General features: G+C 45.6%; 3 protein-coding genes across 11 annotated transcripts in view; all 3 read right to left on the reverse strand.

Annotated features, from left to right (window-relative positions):
- LOC111856317 (myosin-10) overlaps positions 1–1,147 on the reverse strand; it is a 49,891-nt gene extending 48,744 nt beyond the window's left edge. For all 6 annotated transcript variants that reach the window (XM_023836175.2, XM_023836172.2, XM_023836174.2 and 3 more), the window contains exon 1: positions 992–1,147. The gene's annotated coding sequence lies outside the window, so the exon portion shown is untranslated. The remainder of the gene's footprint in view (positions 1–991) is intronic.
- A 3,228-nt stretch (positions 1,148–4,375) lies between these two features.
- On the reverse strand, positions 4,376–10,005 carry LOC111856300 (bMERB domain-containing protein 1-like). 4 transcript variants are annotated; one of them, XM_023836142.1, is made up of 6 exons: positions 9,728–10,005; positions 7,451–7,574; positions 7,143–7,216; positions 6,566–6,734; positions 6,334–6,404; positions 4,376–5,751 (listed from the first exon to the last, which is right to left on the reverse strand). In XM_023836142.1, the coding sequence occupies exons 1-6, from the start codon at positions 9,804–9,806 to the stop codon at positions 5,633–5,635; spliced, it is 636 nt and encodes a 211-aa protein (XP_023691910.1). In that variant the 5' UTR covers positions 9,807–10,005; the 3' UTR covers positions 4,376–5,632. The 4 variants fall into 4 exon arrangements, with proteins under 4 accessions (XP_023691910.1, XP_023691908.1, XP_023691909.1 ...); XM_023836140.2 differs by lacking the exon at positions 9,728–10,005 and adding an exon at positions 8,952–9,311; XM_023836141.2 differs by lacking the exon at positions 9,728–10,005 and adding an exon at positions 8,952–9,303 and having other exon boundaries at positions 6,566–6,680.
- A 1,627-nt stretch (positions 10,006–11,632) lies between these two features.
- mfsd6l (major facilitator superfamily domain containing 6-like) lies at positions 11,633–14,829 on the reverse strand. Its single transcript, XM_023836183.2, has 2 exons — positions 14,577–14,829; positions 11,633–14,205 (listed from the first exon to the last, which is right to left on the reverse strand). The coding sequence occupies exons 1-2, from the start codon at positions 14,612–14,614 to the stop codon at positions 12,423–12,425; spliced, it is 1,821 nt and encodes a 606-aa protein (XP_023691951.1). The 5' UTR covers positions 14,615–14,829; the 3' UTR covers positions 11,633–12,422.
- Positions 14,830–15,615: the final 786 nt, after the last annotated feature.

Consider the following 15,615-nt stretch of genomic DNA (forward strand, 5'->3'; position numbering starts at 1 on the left):
AACTGTAAATTATATGTTAAACCTGGACGGTTTAGTTGTATTTATGTTGTGGCACAGAGATTACCTGACCGTCCATATCAGACCGGTAGTATAATAACCATGTCGCCAGGTAATACGTACTGCAGTTGTGTGTTCTCGCAGCCGGATTTACTCAAATAAATGATGCTTCGTATTTGTTTTCCTGGTTAAAATCCTCCCTATTTAGCTTGATCGCGTTTTCCGCAGATAGGCTCTGGTATCCAAAAGCATTTGCGGTTTTTCCATCTTATTATTGTACTGGTTATGTTTGCAGGGAGGCACTGCAGACCCGCCTATAGGCAGTGCCAAGCGGCAGCAGCGTAAGACGCGGTTAAGGGACCGCAGATGCACTGCAGCACAATATTACAGCGCGGCGGAGCTGCCGCGTTTCATACAGACTACAATAACATGCGGTGTTAGTCGAGATTTCATTGTCCTTTTAGCCACAGAGCGCAGAACAATAAATTTGCAATGCAATACACCTAGCTGTTTAACCTGGATATCTTGGTAAGCTAACTAAAGAATGACAGCGTCTTAGTTAACTATAACAGTAAACAAAATAACTGTTCCTGAGTATTATATGCATCTGCATGCAGCTCCTATCTAAGCGACGTCTGTAAGATAACTTCCGATAGTATTGCATCGGCAGGCACCGTCTATTACATGACATAGGTGACAGCTACATGGACCAGCAGGCTAGGCTGCCACCCAGCTAAATTTGGTAAGGGACCAGATGATGTTAAACCACAATCAAGCACGCATTTAGCTTACAAAGGCTGACAGGTATGGAAAATTTTACCTTTCCATGACTGCCAGCATATGTTCAGAAACGAACATTAACAATTACGTGTTCAATTCCAAATTTTACTGTTTTGACATTTGTAATTTCGCGTTTTCACAAATAAAATATTACAAGCTAGCTAAGCGTCCTCCGTTAGCCAGCAGGATTCTTAAAAATAGGCTCCCAACTTACCCAATGCAATTTACGAACAAACCAGGGCAACTTCCTAAATAAATGAATGCTCCTCTTGATCTGATTTCACTCAATGCCTTTCCTTAGCCCACCTCTACTCCCTTTTTGCCCCAAACTCCGAAGTTACACCCCCCAGCACTGGGCTCCTCCTTAATCGAACAAACCCGACCCACGTTACTCCCGCCTACCGGGACCGTGACCACATAGATATAAGACGGTTAGAATGGCTCTCATCTTGACAGTGCGAAAGTAAGTAAGACCACAGGCGTGTGCTGTACATGGACAGCTCTACGCACTTCTAGCAATACTATATTTCTACGTCCACACGCAGACACACCTACTGGATTATATTAATAAGTAACTGTATTTCGCACGACAGTCATAACGCTGCCAGGAAGCAAGCGGATAAAATAATAAAAGTGCAACAAGAATAACGTGTAATTGTGGATAACTTTTGGGATTCCTTGTTAACGGGATTTTGTTTCAAAATTAAGTGGCGGCCACCGGGAAAGGTGATGTCATTCCGACAAGCTTAGTTGAAAAATAGACTGAAATTTGCAAAAATGAACTTGGAGGTGTACAAAACGCTTCTGTTTCGTCTATGATATGCTGTTTGCCGTCTCTCGGCAAATGCAGCAAAACGGCTGAAAACGAACGTCTTAACATATCCATTCATTCATATACATATACAGGGACTTTGCTGACTCCATCTGAATTCTTAAGGCGTATTTTTATAACAGCGCCCCCTAATGTAAGAAACAAACACTAAAATATCGCCTCTTAAATTCAGAGCGCCGTTAGAATTACATTACTTTTCAATTTTATATCACATTTTCAGCTTTTCCCAGTTTATTTATGTAATTGTTTAAATGTAGTACTGAATTTTATCATCTGCAAGACCAATGTCTGTACGGGTCGGCGCGTTAAGGTTTGACAAACTTCAAAATCAGCCTTCAAAAGAAAAATGACGACATCTATAATGTAAGTAATAGACAATACATTGATACATTGAACATTTTGGTCGGTGTCATTGCAGTCGGACATTATCTTTCGACAGTTTTTGTTCATTGTATGTATATCAACTTTTTATAACACTTTTGATGTAACTTTAAGTAGAAAGTTATTTTGCATCACCAGCAGAGGTCAGTAGAATATCAAGAACAAACAGAAATTACATTTATGAATTATTAAGCCGATGAATCACATAGGACGTACAGGGGAGTGAAATGAAAACAACACAATATTCTCATAAAGAATATTTGTGAAAATCTTTCTGGGTCTTCATTCCTCCCAATTGCTTTTCATTACTGTGTCAATTGATGCCATCCATCTTGTAGATCACCCTTCAGCACTTCCAAGCAATAGTGTTTTTTCCAGAGAACTGGATCTTCTCACAATATTCGAAAAACACGTCTTCAGTCTGGTCGTTTGTGCTTCGTTACAATTAGATTGACGCATTTTTATATCATCTCTATTATGCATTATGTGGGGAAAGTACAGTATTTCAGTTCAAATTTCCATCTTTTATTTAAATAGCTCTGTGGTGAATGCTTTTTTTTCCTCCAAATTCTTATGTGCACTGTGCTTCTGTGCTCATTATCACTGTCATACCTCTACCCAGGCGCAATTTAGCACAGACAGGCTGGCTTGTGTCTCTGCCACGCCCTCTACTGGAGCATCAATAAAACCGCGACAATCTGTGGAATAATGGTTTGCTTATCAGAAATTCCCTGCACATTCCTCCTTGTTTTTTGATGTCGATGCGATGCTTCAAAAGGCAGCATTTTTCACACTGCCTACAGTCGGTGATGAGCAGCCTCACCAGGTCTACGTAAACTATTTTATCCTTAAGCAGTTTTTAAGTGCGTAGCACAACACTATTTGTGGTTAATAGTTTGTCTTTGTCCTTATGAAATCTTGAGTGACTTGTCTCCAGGGGAATATGGATCTGACCCTGAACTGAGGTAACCTGGTAATGACTGATCAAGAATCTCAGGACAAGAAACCCTTATAACCATTATCGACACGTCTATCTGAAACCCACTGTACACACTACGGCCTTCATTACAGTCTCAGAAAAAAAGGGTAAAAATCTGTACCTTGGCTTGTCACTGGGGCTGTACCCTTATAATTGTACATTTTAAAGTACAGAAATGGACTCTGAGTAACATGTCAAAGGTACAAACAGCATTAATGTACCATCAGTGGTACAGAAATGTTCCTTGGAGTCCATTTCTGTACCTTAAAAGGTACATTTGCCTACAGCTAAGAGCGCAATTGCCAGACCCTTGAGGGTACAGACCCAGTGACAAGCAAAGGTAGAGATTTTTAGGCTTTTTTCTGAGAGTGTAGAGCCGATCGCTGGGGGCTATAACCCCAAGTATTTTACCCCTGATGTCTTTCTTCAAATAAAAAAAGTCAAGCCCCCGGTGAACCTGACTTAACCCCTGAATTTTTTTCAATTCTTAGAAACACCCCTGGTACACGTGAAAATGGACTCACTCGATTAAGGTTTAGAAAAGATCACCAGCAGCATAAATTAATTAAGGCATCAGTTAGCTACATACATCAGCGGGATTCCTCTAAATTGTAAATCATTGTCCTAAGTTCATTTCTTAGTTCTGCACGTTCGGCCTTTAAGCTCATTGAAGCAGCACTCTGATGGGAAAAAATTCATTCATAATAAATGTTGTTGACGCTTTGTGCAACGTACGGTTAGGGTTGGATCTGGTTTAGTATAAAATGGCTGAGACCTTTTTAGCAGTTAAAAAGGATCAAAAGGTAGATTCTGTCCCAGGAGGCATAGGGCACAATGAAATCTGGGGTACATCCTGGACGGAATGCTGTCTGGATGGTGAAAGATGGTACATGATCATTTAGGACACTGAAACAGCACCTATGAATTTCCTCTGTCTTTGCTCTATACCACACAGCTAGTTTCCTGGATTGTTGTCATGACAATATCTGACACTGGCTGTCTATGATATTCTTAAAATTGGACTGAAGTGAAGTTGCAGCATCAGTACCTCGTCCCCAGACAGCGATATCTGTCATCCGTATCACACAAGCAGTGCATGGCATGCAGACATTAGCAGATTAGGCCCCTTATTGCTTGGCTATATCTGCACGAACAATCTCAGCATATATGCAAACAGGTATTGGTGTTTAGTTTCACACCATGTACAGTTTTAGTATTCAGTTGCTTCACAGGTGCTTACATGACTTGCAGTTAGCATGCAAATAGGGCCAAATACCTTTTGAAGGCTACATTCAGGGAGCTCATTATTAAACTTCAATCTGAAACCCCCGAAAGCTCTGTGACTGTGCTTCAGACTGTGGTAAGAAAATGATAAAGTATGAAACAAATGTGCGATTTATAACCACACAATTAGAAAGAATTATTTATTCATTCGACGCAGGGTGGCATCTGTATGTATTTGAAAGGTCAGGATATTCAGAAACGCCACAGTGTAGCTTGGTAAATTATGACGCTTTTGTTCGTTTTACAGAACTCCAACATTACGTTACGCTCAGAAATAACTGTAATGGTCGGTAACCATGGAGATGCTATTCAAATTGCAATGCTATTCAAGATGCAACCGATTCAAAATATCAGATGCTGCCGTCTGCCCTCTGAAATAACACAGAAAATATTCACAAGAGGAGAGAGACTAGCAGATTAATACAATCCGACTGTGCAGTCAGTACTGAAGTGATGCTTATTAATTCATTCAAAAGCAGGTTAGAAACCACCAGCTGGTGCACCGACAGTGAACTACGACAGAACTTCAGACAAATCAGATTTTCGCAAAAGAAGCTAGAACACTGTGGGTCGTTAAATACAGATGCACAGAAAAATGTCCAAATTTAATGCCTGTTCCTTCTGCCTCTCCATTCAAATTCATTCAATCAAAAATCATTCAAAACAGTATGATACAGGAAAAGGGCTTCAGGTGCTTGTAATGAAGCAGACTGTGGGATCCCAGCACCGACCAATAGGAAAGCAGGGCTGTCGTCGGGAGATCCTGTATGGCCACCATGCTGAAAGGCAGTCTGTCTGTTATCGGGGTGGTTTTCCAGATCTCCACGCACTGTATGGTGCCCGGATGCTGAAGGTTCTGCATAACGTAGCCTGGCACCGCAGAGGGTCAGTGGGATACGGAGCTGGTGGACCCGTGGAGGGCATCTCAAGGTCACAAGCAGCTGCTGGGTTAAAGCGGCGTCCCCGCCGTGCGCACAGTCAGACTCTCGATGCTGGCATGTCCCCAGTAAAGGTCTTCGATTCATAATTATGCAGGTTTGCAGTTTGTTATTGAGAAGCTCAGGTTTGTTTATAGCTAAGGGTCACCTGCAGTGTGATGAAATTTCTGAGGCTTCACTGGAGAAATGAGGAAGAGGCGTAAACAGGGTTACGCCGGAACCTCTCAATGCGTCTACGATTCCATCAAGGTTCCATGAATCATCAGTACAACGCTGATGCATCTTCCTCCAAATGCTGGACTGTAGCGTGTCAGTCTTCACAAGTCCTCTGCCAATCAAAAGACGCCAGATATAAAGATGACGGCACCGGTTGGATTATCAGCAGAGGAGGTTGTCACGGTCCCATGTGAGCACTGCGGCTTCCTGCAGCGCACCGGCGCCCTACATGACCGTGCAGTTGAACCCGCAGCACTCCTTCAGCAGGGTGAGTCCGGTCTTGGGAACCAACGGGGATGAGGACTGACGCTCCTTGGAGGACGTCGCCCCGCTGGGGGAGATGCCTGCCCAGAGAACAGCAGGGAAACCATGTGAACCAAAGGTTCTGGCACAATAACGACGACACAGTATATCTCCCTTTACTAGTACAATAGCACTGGCCCTGATAAAGCAAGATTAAAGTTAAAGCAGGTTAATCTGCAGGTTATTATGGCAGGGCATAAAGGAAACAGTCACATGGCATTTCTCATCCAACCATTAGAGCCCTAGTATGCTAATCGAGTACGTACATAAAGGCAGTCCCCAGGTTATGAATGAGTCTGTCTTTAAGTCGAATTTGTAGGTAAGTCAGAAAAATAAAAACAGAGTAATAATAATAATTATACAGTAATAATAAAAGTAACGATACGGTACTGTTCTGTACCTCAAGTCGCCGAACGACTGAAGCTGCGCGATGTTTTCATGTGCGTCACAAAGTAGCGCCTACGTTCGTTATTACGAGCCATTGTTTAAACGGAAATTTTAATATTATTTTATGACCGTTGGTAAGTATGAGTTGTCCGTAGGTCGGCGAGCCTGTAAATGTAATAAACAAATGTCCATGCACTGCAGACCCATGAATGAGCCACACAGATGAAGAGACCCACCTTTTCCCATCAGGCTCCTTGGGAATCTGGATTGCAGGAAATCTGCCATTTCCTTGTCCTCTTCTCTTTCCCTGCGGGAGACTTGTAAATGCTTTTATGCAAAACAAATTACACTACTCGCAGTTTTTTTTACCTATTCATGCGGTCAGTTCGACTTCCTGAAGAGTACATCATCCAGGCTGCACGTGGGAATTGAACCAACAGCCATATGGTCATGGCGAAGAAGTCCCACCTTAGCCTCTCCAGCTCCACGTCATCCACCAGGAAGTCCCTGGTCTCCACCAGTCTCTGGATTTGCCACAGAAGCTCCGTCTCCTTCTCCCTGTCCTCACTGGACTTCTCTGCATCTGCAGCAGGGTCCGCATATCGACATGCAAGAGGGTGCGTCGCTGCGGATGGGACTGAATCATCAACATTAAGTGCTGCGTGTGATCATGTCACGACGAACATGCAGTGCTTTCATTCTAATGAGGTCAGAGTATCGAGCTTTTCCACAGCTGAAGAATGGGAGTAAAATTCATTCAAAAGAAGATAAATATTTTGCTCCCCAGAAACAGCTGCACGTTTCATGCTGTTCCGTTCCAATCAGAGACCTTTTTCAAAGACAATTTGGTTTTTTTATTGCAGTTGTAAGCCGCAGTCCAAAGCAGCATTTCTGACAGTTTCAATGCAACACCTTCCTCTGATTCTACAACAAATTCCACCGTGTTGTTTTTCATGGCACTGTGATGTGTAAACCAGACAGGAAGCCGCAGCAGAAACGGCCACGTTGCCTTCCCCAAACGTTCGCCCTCATCGCCGAGCAGTACCTGGGGCAGACACCAATTTGTGAAGCTCCCTTTTCAGTCGTGTGATTTCTTTGCAGAGTTGGATGTCGTCCATCCTACAGGACATAATGAAAAACATTTATTTAACTTTAACCCTAACTTACAGTAGAAGTACCCTTCAGTCCCAATGCATGGAAAGTTCACACAGCATTAGTTAGCATGTGTTCCGTTAAGGATCGTATGAGGCCCTTAGCGATATACGCAGATGCTGGAAACAAAGTGAAATTTGACAGTTAAGTTGGGGGTGGGGGGGGGGCTCAATAAGGAGGTCACACAGGTTTGGTCCTCACATATATCTCAGCTCCGACTCCCTCCTGACCAGGAGGTCCCGTATCCGGTTGATTCTCGAAAGCTCCCCTTCGAGGTCCTCTATGGTGATGGACGAGTCAGCCATGGAAACGACATCCTCTCCTTCTGCAAGGAAAGGAACATTCTTACAGTCCCTGAGGGCTGCTCTATGGTCTTACAGGAGACCGCAGAGTTCGTTCAACCTCTCCTTATCCAACCCAGACCCATCGTTAGGGAGGTGCACCGTCCCCCACCCCCCAAAAGGTAAACTTGCCCAGATAATACAAGTGGGAAAATATACTATATGGACAAAAGTATTGCCTCGTTCGGTGAGCATGCAACAAATGTATCCTTAATATTTTGGGTGGGGCATGTGATCACATGATCAGCACTGGGTACCATAACCTGTGTGGCGACGCTGCGGGGCCCCACCCCTCCTCAGAGACAGACCTTACCTGCTGCTTCCCATTCCTCTCTCAATTTAAAGAGACAGTACGCTTCTACCCCGGTTCTGCACGCCTTTCAAAACTGAATGAGATTCACTTCCTGCACTGGGTATGAGCAGCATCTCTGGTGCCACAAGGGCAAAAATGGTCCAGCGCCGCGACTCGTCGCCATGGAGACAGTCAGCCGTGCTGCCTGTTGCCGACTGTATGGCGGAACACTCGACGGGTTACTTTATCCGGTGGTGTTTTGTATTTGCGATAAAATACATTTTTCAAAACTGCTATTACGCAATTTCCTAACGGGCATGTACTCTGCATAGGAGAGCCCTGGGTAACAGAAGCTGAGAGGTGAACCTGACAGATGATCAGACATGCCATATTGCAGAAAGGCGGCCACTCTTTTGCCCTGCAGGTTTCTGCCTGAATTGCTGTGCTGGTTTGTTTTGAAGGTGCACATTCTGAGAGAAAACTCGCCTGGCTCATTAACGACTTCGTGACCTCTCATGTAAAGGCCGCTCCGAATGAACTCAGACAGGATCTTACGCTCTGTGTCACCGAGCATCACTGACCAATTCCAGGCGGCAGATTAGAGAAATAGTCAGGAGGGGCGAAAACCTGAAAACCATTTGGGAAAGAACAGCTTGAAACTAAATTATATTTTGGTGGAACAAAATTTACATGCCTTCATATGTTTTGTCCAAGAGCATAACTTCAGTTTAAGCATGGGGGGGTGGCTGTGACCAGCACCCATATCAGCCCCCCCATAATTTAATGGTTTGGCAAAATCCATTAAGATGATAATATGCTGTGGATACACTCTGAGATCAGTCCATTTTTGGCATTCAAACTTAAACCCCTAAAACGAAAAAACCTTTTCTCCGTAGAAATGAGAATCCCTCTGAGGACTAAACATGCCGCGTTGTCTTGGAAACAAACCTGTGTCTCATTGTCCTGCGCTTTCGCACTACGCGCTGCGCCCACAGAGCCGGCCACCATTTAGCCAAAAGGCGGTATTTCATAGCATCATGACAAAACGTACGTCGCTCAGTCATTTTACCATTTCGGATATGAAATCGACACTCATGCATCCATCCATCTTCGAACCGTTTCTGCTGGTCAGCAGATAGTCTGGCAGCAATAGGGCACAAGGCTGGGGTACACCCTGGATGGGATGTCAGTGCATCACAGGACACATACATGCGCGCGGTCACACACATACACACACACACACACACACACACACAATCAACGCTTACGCAAGCGTAGGTAATCTCTCACGTTACAAGATCTGGTTTGACGACGCGAGAGCTGAAAGTACAGAATGTGATATAAAATGGTTTATTCTGTCAGCGCGTACAATATAATATCAGTACTTCACGCAATTTTAATCGGGAATAAATCTGCCTCAATAGAGAAATTAGTTTTTGAAGCATGGCTATTATCTCTTCAACAGCAGATTAATTCATAATAAAAACATATTTTCCTTTGAAATACTACAACTATAATGCCAATCCCAGGACACTGTCTTTTCTATTTATTACACAGCCTTGAGATGCAACCCAGAAAATATTATGAAGATGCATTCACATCAAAAAGCACGTTATTAGACTTAAAACTCGTCAAAAAAGTTTTATTTCAAGTTTAAAAAAAAACCTAGTTACATGCAAAAAAGTTAATCTTCCATTATTCCGTATGAAATCATATGTCAGAGTTAATTGAGATTCATTTATTTGCATACAGACGATAATGGTCAATCCTATGCTTTTCGCACCATTAAAATGAAATCTGTAAAAAATGTTATACCATATCACTGCTGTGCATTTCGCTCGTTACCTGTGTTGGCGGAACCCCCCAGTCCGTTCCTGGACTCCACAGATTCACGTCGCTTCGGTGATTTACGCTGTTTTTCCATATCTTGTTTACTCCAAGGAATGACAGATTTGGACCAAAAAAAAAAGTTTCCCCGTTTTCTTATCGAAAAAACCACACCGATTTCCAGACTGTCGGATGCTAATTACAATGCCATCACTGATGGACAGCCACGAGGACAGCAATGTGACAAGCGGGCACGTTCTCATGCGTTCGGCGTCCGCGAGCCTGGGCTGCCGGGTTTCTGGCGAACCATCTGAGCTATGAGCGCCATCTAGCGTGGATTCTCGAAAAACAGTTTTGCACTTAGAAAATGTCACCAATTGACGTGTACCTATAGCACATTACCATTATATTGCGCTCAAAGTTTTCACAAAAACTAGAATGACATGTATGTACGTTTATGCAAGACGTGCGGTTTTCACACGAGGTGCCAGTACGCAGATGTGATCTGAACTGCGGTCTCCTTATCACCTTTGTCACTTCACAAAAGATAAAATACTTTTAGTTTTGCTCTTTGTCTCAGGCTGGGGCATATGAGGCATAGAACCCCTAGAGATTGGAGATGTACTGCAGACTTCAGAACCCAGGACAGAAGTAACACGGCTCAACTTAAATCATTAAAGCGGAAATACTGAGAGGGGCAGCCATGACCAGCATGTATAGCATTTACACCCTGTCACAGCTAGGGGGAGATATCAACGCCAAAAAGCCAAACACTGGTAATCGGCGGGAACCGTCGTAACCATGACATTTGCCTTAAACCAAGCAGCGAAAAAGCTAACTTGTATTTCTAGAATAATGATGCCAGTGGGGAAATTCCCTTTACGCCTCCCCCAACTTTCTGTAGGTGAGGGCAAGCTTGGCAGTGAAGGGCAGCCACCCATAGCAGCACCCAGGGAGCTGGGGGTTAAGGGCCTCGCTCAAGGACCTGCACATGTGCAGAGATCAGGCTTGAACCAGCAACCTTCTGGTCACAGAGGCTTAGCTGTCTGAGCCACACACTGCCCCCTACCAGTCTCTGGATGTAATGTCTTTTTAAGATCTCTGTCTTTGGGACAAAATCCACACTTGGCAAAATCAGTCCGATAACCCTCAAATTGGACCACACTACCATCTCTCCCTCTCCTCTGGTCCGCAACCTTGGTGTCACCTTTGACCCAACCCTCTCACATATGGTGAGGACGCACACCTACGTGCCACAGTAAAAACAGCTCACTTTCACATCCGTAACATCGCCCATATTAGGCCATAGCTTTCAGACTCTGCTGCCGGGTCCCTCATTCATGCCTTTATCTGTAGCCGTCCTGACTACTGTAACTCACTATTCGCTGGTATCTCTGCTAAATCTCTCCATAATCTTCAGAACTCTGCTGCCCGCCTCCTTACTCACACTCGTTCCTACCAATACATCACACCCATTCTGCAGAGCCTGCACTGGCTCCCTATAAAAGAGCGCATCCACTTTAAAATGCTGCTCCTGACATTCAAAGCTCTTCATAACCAAGGCCCATCATACCTTGCTGAACTGCTTCTACCCTACCAGCCCCCTACTGGCTCACTCCTCATCCCCCCTTCCAAATTACATCGCTATGGTGACCGTGCATTCCCCCGTTTAGCTCCCCACCTTTGGAACTCACTCCCTACTGCCATCCGTTTATCGACCTCTGTTTCAGATTTTAAAACCAAGCTAAAAACCTTTCTTTTTGCTCAGGCATTTAACCCTCCCAGTGCATAATGTGTTATCTGGTTTTTTGTGTAGTTTCTCTGTAAACTACACATTATTGTTATTATTATTATTATTAACATAATGAGAATAACTCATGCAAAAATGTTGGACACTGAAGTCACCAGCGTGGCTTGTAGCAATTTTCGTAATTGATGTTTATTAAGACCTTCATTGTCTTTTACATGTCCAGGGAGTCAGTGAACAGATTGGAATCACTCACTGATAAACCAGCTTAGGGAGATTATAAAGGAAACAAATACAGCGTGACATCAACATATTTCACCTGAAAGGTGTGTTTTCCAAACAATCTCAAATACAGGCCTTGAAAAATCTCACAATCAAACATGGCCTTCAATTTTAAGCCATGGGGAAAAGTCCATTCACATTTTCTTAGGTAAACCCCCCCAGAGCCCAACACCTCCCCCCCCCCCCCCCCAGTGTTTCACACCCATGTATTTACAGTGCCATATTTCCGAAGACCATTATTGACAAACACGACTAATCTGAATTCAGGCATTACAAAGTATTTCATAAATTAATATTTCTTCAGGTATCAACCATTAGGTACCTGACTGTCAATAAGTCAGACTAGCATGTAGCATGAAAGCCATAACTTCACATTGCAAATTTCGGTTATAATTTTTCTTAGTGTGCCTTAATGTTTGCCCATAATATTCCATCCAAAAATGTGACATATTGATCACCACACAAGGTAGAGAGACAAAGGACACACTTTGTGCTCGATAAATGACAAACAGAAAACGGAACTCAAACAGTCATCATTGCACCAATAACACTATCGTGGTTGGATTTACGAGAACGAGGCTCATCCATACCACTGAAACGTCTTTTTAATGGGAAGTCTGGTCATTTACAGTGCAGCTTTTTATCCAGCAGGAAACAGCTGTCAGTCAGCTGAAGGCAAGATTTTTACCAATTGTTGTTGTTGTTGGTCTTGTCGTCATCCATAGCTTTCGCCAGCCAGTCTCGGTCCTGGTCCGATTCCGAGTCACTGGCCTCGCTCGTGTCGGCCGTCAGCAGTTGGGAATAGTTGATCCGCCTCTGGTGTGGGGTCTGGTACTGGAGTATTTGAAGGCTCAGTGTCCAGAGGGCCAATACCACCGCTGCGCCGCGGAAGAGCACCGGCACGCCAAATCTCTGCACCACCAGGCCTCCAGAAAAACTGCCCAAGCCGGCACCCAGGCCCGCCGACATGAGCTGGAATATACCGAGCACGTGTCTCTCTGTGCCCGGCGTGGCGATGTCCTCGCTCACCTCATGCACTGCCCACCAGAGGGCGCCAACACCCAAGCCGACCAATGGCTGGACAGGCAGGACCGTCCATGGACCCCACAAGAAAGAGCCGTAAAGGCACTGGAGGGCCAAGCAGGCTGTGCTCGCACTCAGAGCCCGGCCGGGCGTTAGGAAACGGGGCAGGTGTCTGCTCAAGAGGTTGAAGGTCAACTGTGACAGCAGGTCCAGGGTGAGGGCGAGGCCCATGTGGAGTTCATCGCTACCCTGGTCCTGCATCTGCCAGAACAGGAAGTCACTCACTACAGACCTGGCTGCCCCAGCCAGGAAGACCGTGGTGACACAGAGCAGCGCCCGGGGGTGCCCCCGCACCAGCCGCAGGGCCTTCAGCGCCTTCCCAGCGGCCTCCTGCTTCTTGTGCCTGTACATGGGCAGAAGCAAGACGGTGGGGAGGGTAAGACCAGCGAGGACGGTGTAACCATAGAAGTGGATGGCACGGCTGGTGGACACCAGGCAGGCCAAGCTGCTGACCAGGAGACCTGCACCACATGCCCCAAATGCACCCCCCAGGAAGGCCCAGGTCTGGGCCGCTCGGTGCCGGTCAGTGGCATCCACGAAGTCTAGGTATTCGTACAATCCGTCGGTGGCCGTCCGGTCCAGCGGCGCCGTCAGAGCCGCCCACAGGCTGACTGCCAAAAGCAGCAGGAAGAAGAGCTGGTGCTGAGGGTCCATCACCTTCAGGCCCCCAAGAAACTCGCCTCGTCTCTGATTCCACTCCTCCACTGCGTCTGCTGACCGCGATACTCTCCCAGAAAGCAAGGTCTGCGAGGCATTTTGACCTGAAGAAACGTTTGTTTCTGGGTTTCTGCCCACAAATCCTACATCTTCTGTGTGATCTTCCGTAGAGAGCCCTTCCTGACTGTGTGGACTGGACATGTTCACCACACCACCGGTCTCTGGGACCGAAACTGTGGTTGAGGGCATGGCTTTGTAGGATATCGTGTTTTCATAACCCAGTGACAGTCGTGTAACGGAGCTCAGACTGGGCGTGACACTGCTGGCTTGAAAGGAGAAGTCACCCAGGTCGTGAGAAACCACAGCACCCTCCACTGGCCCCGAGGTGTCATTACAGAGGGGACTTGGCGGCTGCTCGACGACAGAGGGAATCAGCAGGAAGACCAGGCAGGCAGCTGCTGAGCCCAGCAGTGACACCGTAACCACAACCCGCCGCCTGTCGTGACGCCTGGCCAGACAGGCGGAGGCGGGACCACAGACCAGGCTCACCAGCTGCTTGGTGCCCATGACCACACCCACCATGGAGGCTGCCAGGCCAAGGCGACGCATGTATATGGTGAGGAATGGGAGCAGGCAGGCCTCGGCGCAGCCGTACAGGAAGCGGAAGGCGCTGGCCACCACTGCCGCTCCTCGGATGTCCCACTGCATGCTCCTCCTCTTCTCTCCCCTGGAGAAACTTAACACTGTCAAAATATGGTCTCAGCCCACAGGATGGGCATCAACTCTCAAACATAAAGGTTTGTAAATACACCTATGAACATCACTATTTCGCCTTTGTAATCCTTATGGTAATATGTATGACGATTAACGTACGAATATTACTAACAATTAGTCATTACGGCAAGCTGTCAAAAGCACGCAATAAATTATAGAATGGCACCGACACACACGCGTTTATATGCACACCGTTTATTGCCCGATAAATCAAGTTAAAAGTGAAGCCTTTGAAAGGAGAACTTTTAAAACGGAACATCGCTTCCGAATAAAAGCAAATGCCATTCGAAACTTTTGACACGTCACAGTTTGTGGAAAACTTACCACCTCAAAAGGACCTCAGAACGACCCTCCTGTGTCATGTCAGTCAAATCCTACGGCGTCTACACTAAAACCTTTCACCAAAACATATTTAATGGATCTTTCTGTGTCTGAGCAGAGGGCACCTGCGCACACATGGACGTTTTTTTCCGAAGCACAGTATTATGGTTGGGGCTTCCCCTGCCGGGATCAGCACTACGCATGTGCAACAGGTGAAATACGCCTGCGGATCAATGCGTAGGACAGGCAACGTCATAGGCAGGCATGCAGATAATACCTGGGGAAGGAAGTTGCTGTCGTCTAAAATAACCACCCGAGGCTTCCGTTTACTACTTGTGAGTGTTAGTCCGATTTTTCGCTTTCAGTTTCTTTAAATTACTGCGCTTACCCATCGTAACGGTCATCTGGAACAGTACGATCTTTAATACCATTGAAAATAATTCTTTGAGTCCCTATTCACTAGTGGAAAAGTTTAAAATGAAAGTATCCAGAATAGAAGTACACGAAGGTCGTATTGTCATATACGAGTTTCCCCTCCACCATTAGATGTCGCCTTTAATAATTTTAGATGTACAATACTGTTCAAAAGTATTTTCACTTAGAAAAAATGTTTCAGTGATCTTCATGTTGGTGTAAAACTGTGATATTATGTCTCTCAATGTGTTAGTTTCAAACCTTCTCCTCTTAACCCCAACATTTGTAGTAACCATTCAATACACCCGTGTATTTTTTGACTCGGTCAGTAGCACACTGTCACGTCAAGGGCGAGGACGGCAGGCGTCGTGGAGAAATCAAAAGGGGCTTTATTAAAGGTGACTACGATACAGACAGGGCAAATGAAACGGACCAGGAGGGGTCGAAACAGGCAGGAACACAGGGCACATTCAGGAAGTAACATCAATGATTGGACTCAACGAGGAGCGCAGGACTGAAGGACGCAGGGCACGCGACTGAGTGGACAAGAGGCAGCTGGGGTGAACCGCTCGAGGGCTGTAACGGGAGGTAAGATTTAACGACAACGGCGAGCCACACCAGGGAGCAG

The sequence above is a fragment of the Paramormyrops kingsleyae genome, chromosome 22 (assembly GCF_048594095.1).
Source record: "Paramormyrops kingsleyae isolate MSU_618 chromosome 22, PKINGS_0.4, whole genome shotgun sequence".
NCBI classification, from domain to species: Eukaryota; Metazoa; Chordata; class Actinopteri; order Osteoglossiformes; family Mormyridae; genus Paramormyrops; species Paramormyrops kingsleyae.

What these genes read in the sequence shown, in the direction of transcription:
- LOC111856300 (XM_023836140.2), bottom strand. Translation starts at nt 9,111, where the DNA reads ATGTGTGTGACCGCGCGCATGTATGTGTCCTGTGATGCACTGACATCC. An exon ending in GAGTCGGAGCTGAGATATAT is followed by an intron (nt 7,217 to 7,450) that starts GTGAGGACCAAA and finishes TATGTCCTGTAG; the next exon opens with GATGGACGACATCCAACTCT. An exon ending in CAAATTGGTGTCTGCCCCAG is followed by an intron (nt 6,735 to 7,142) that starts GTACTGCTCGGC and finishes TTGATGATTCAG; the next exon opens with TCCCATCCGCAGCGACGCAC.
- mfsd6l (XM_023836183.2), bottom strand. Translation starts at nt 14,614, where the DNA reads ATGACACAGGAGGGTCGTTCTGAGGTCCTTTTGAGGTG. An exon ending in TCTGAGGTCCTTTTGAGGTG is followed by an intron (nt 14,206 to 14,576) that starts GTAAGTTTTCCA and finishes AAGTTTCTCCAG; the next exon opens with GGGAGAGAAGAGGAGGAGCA.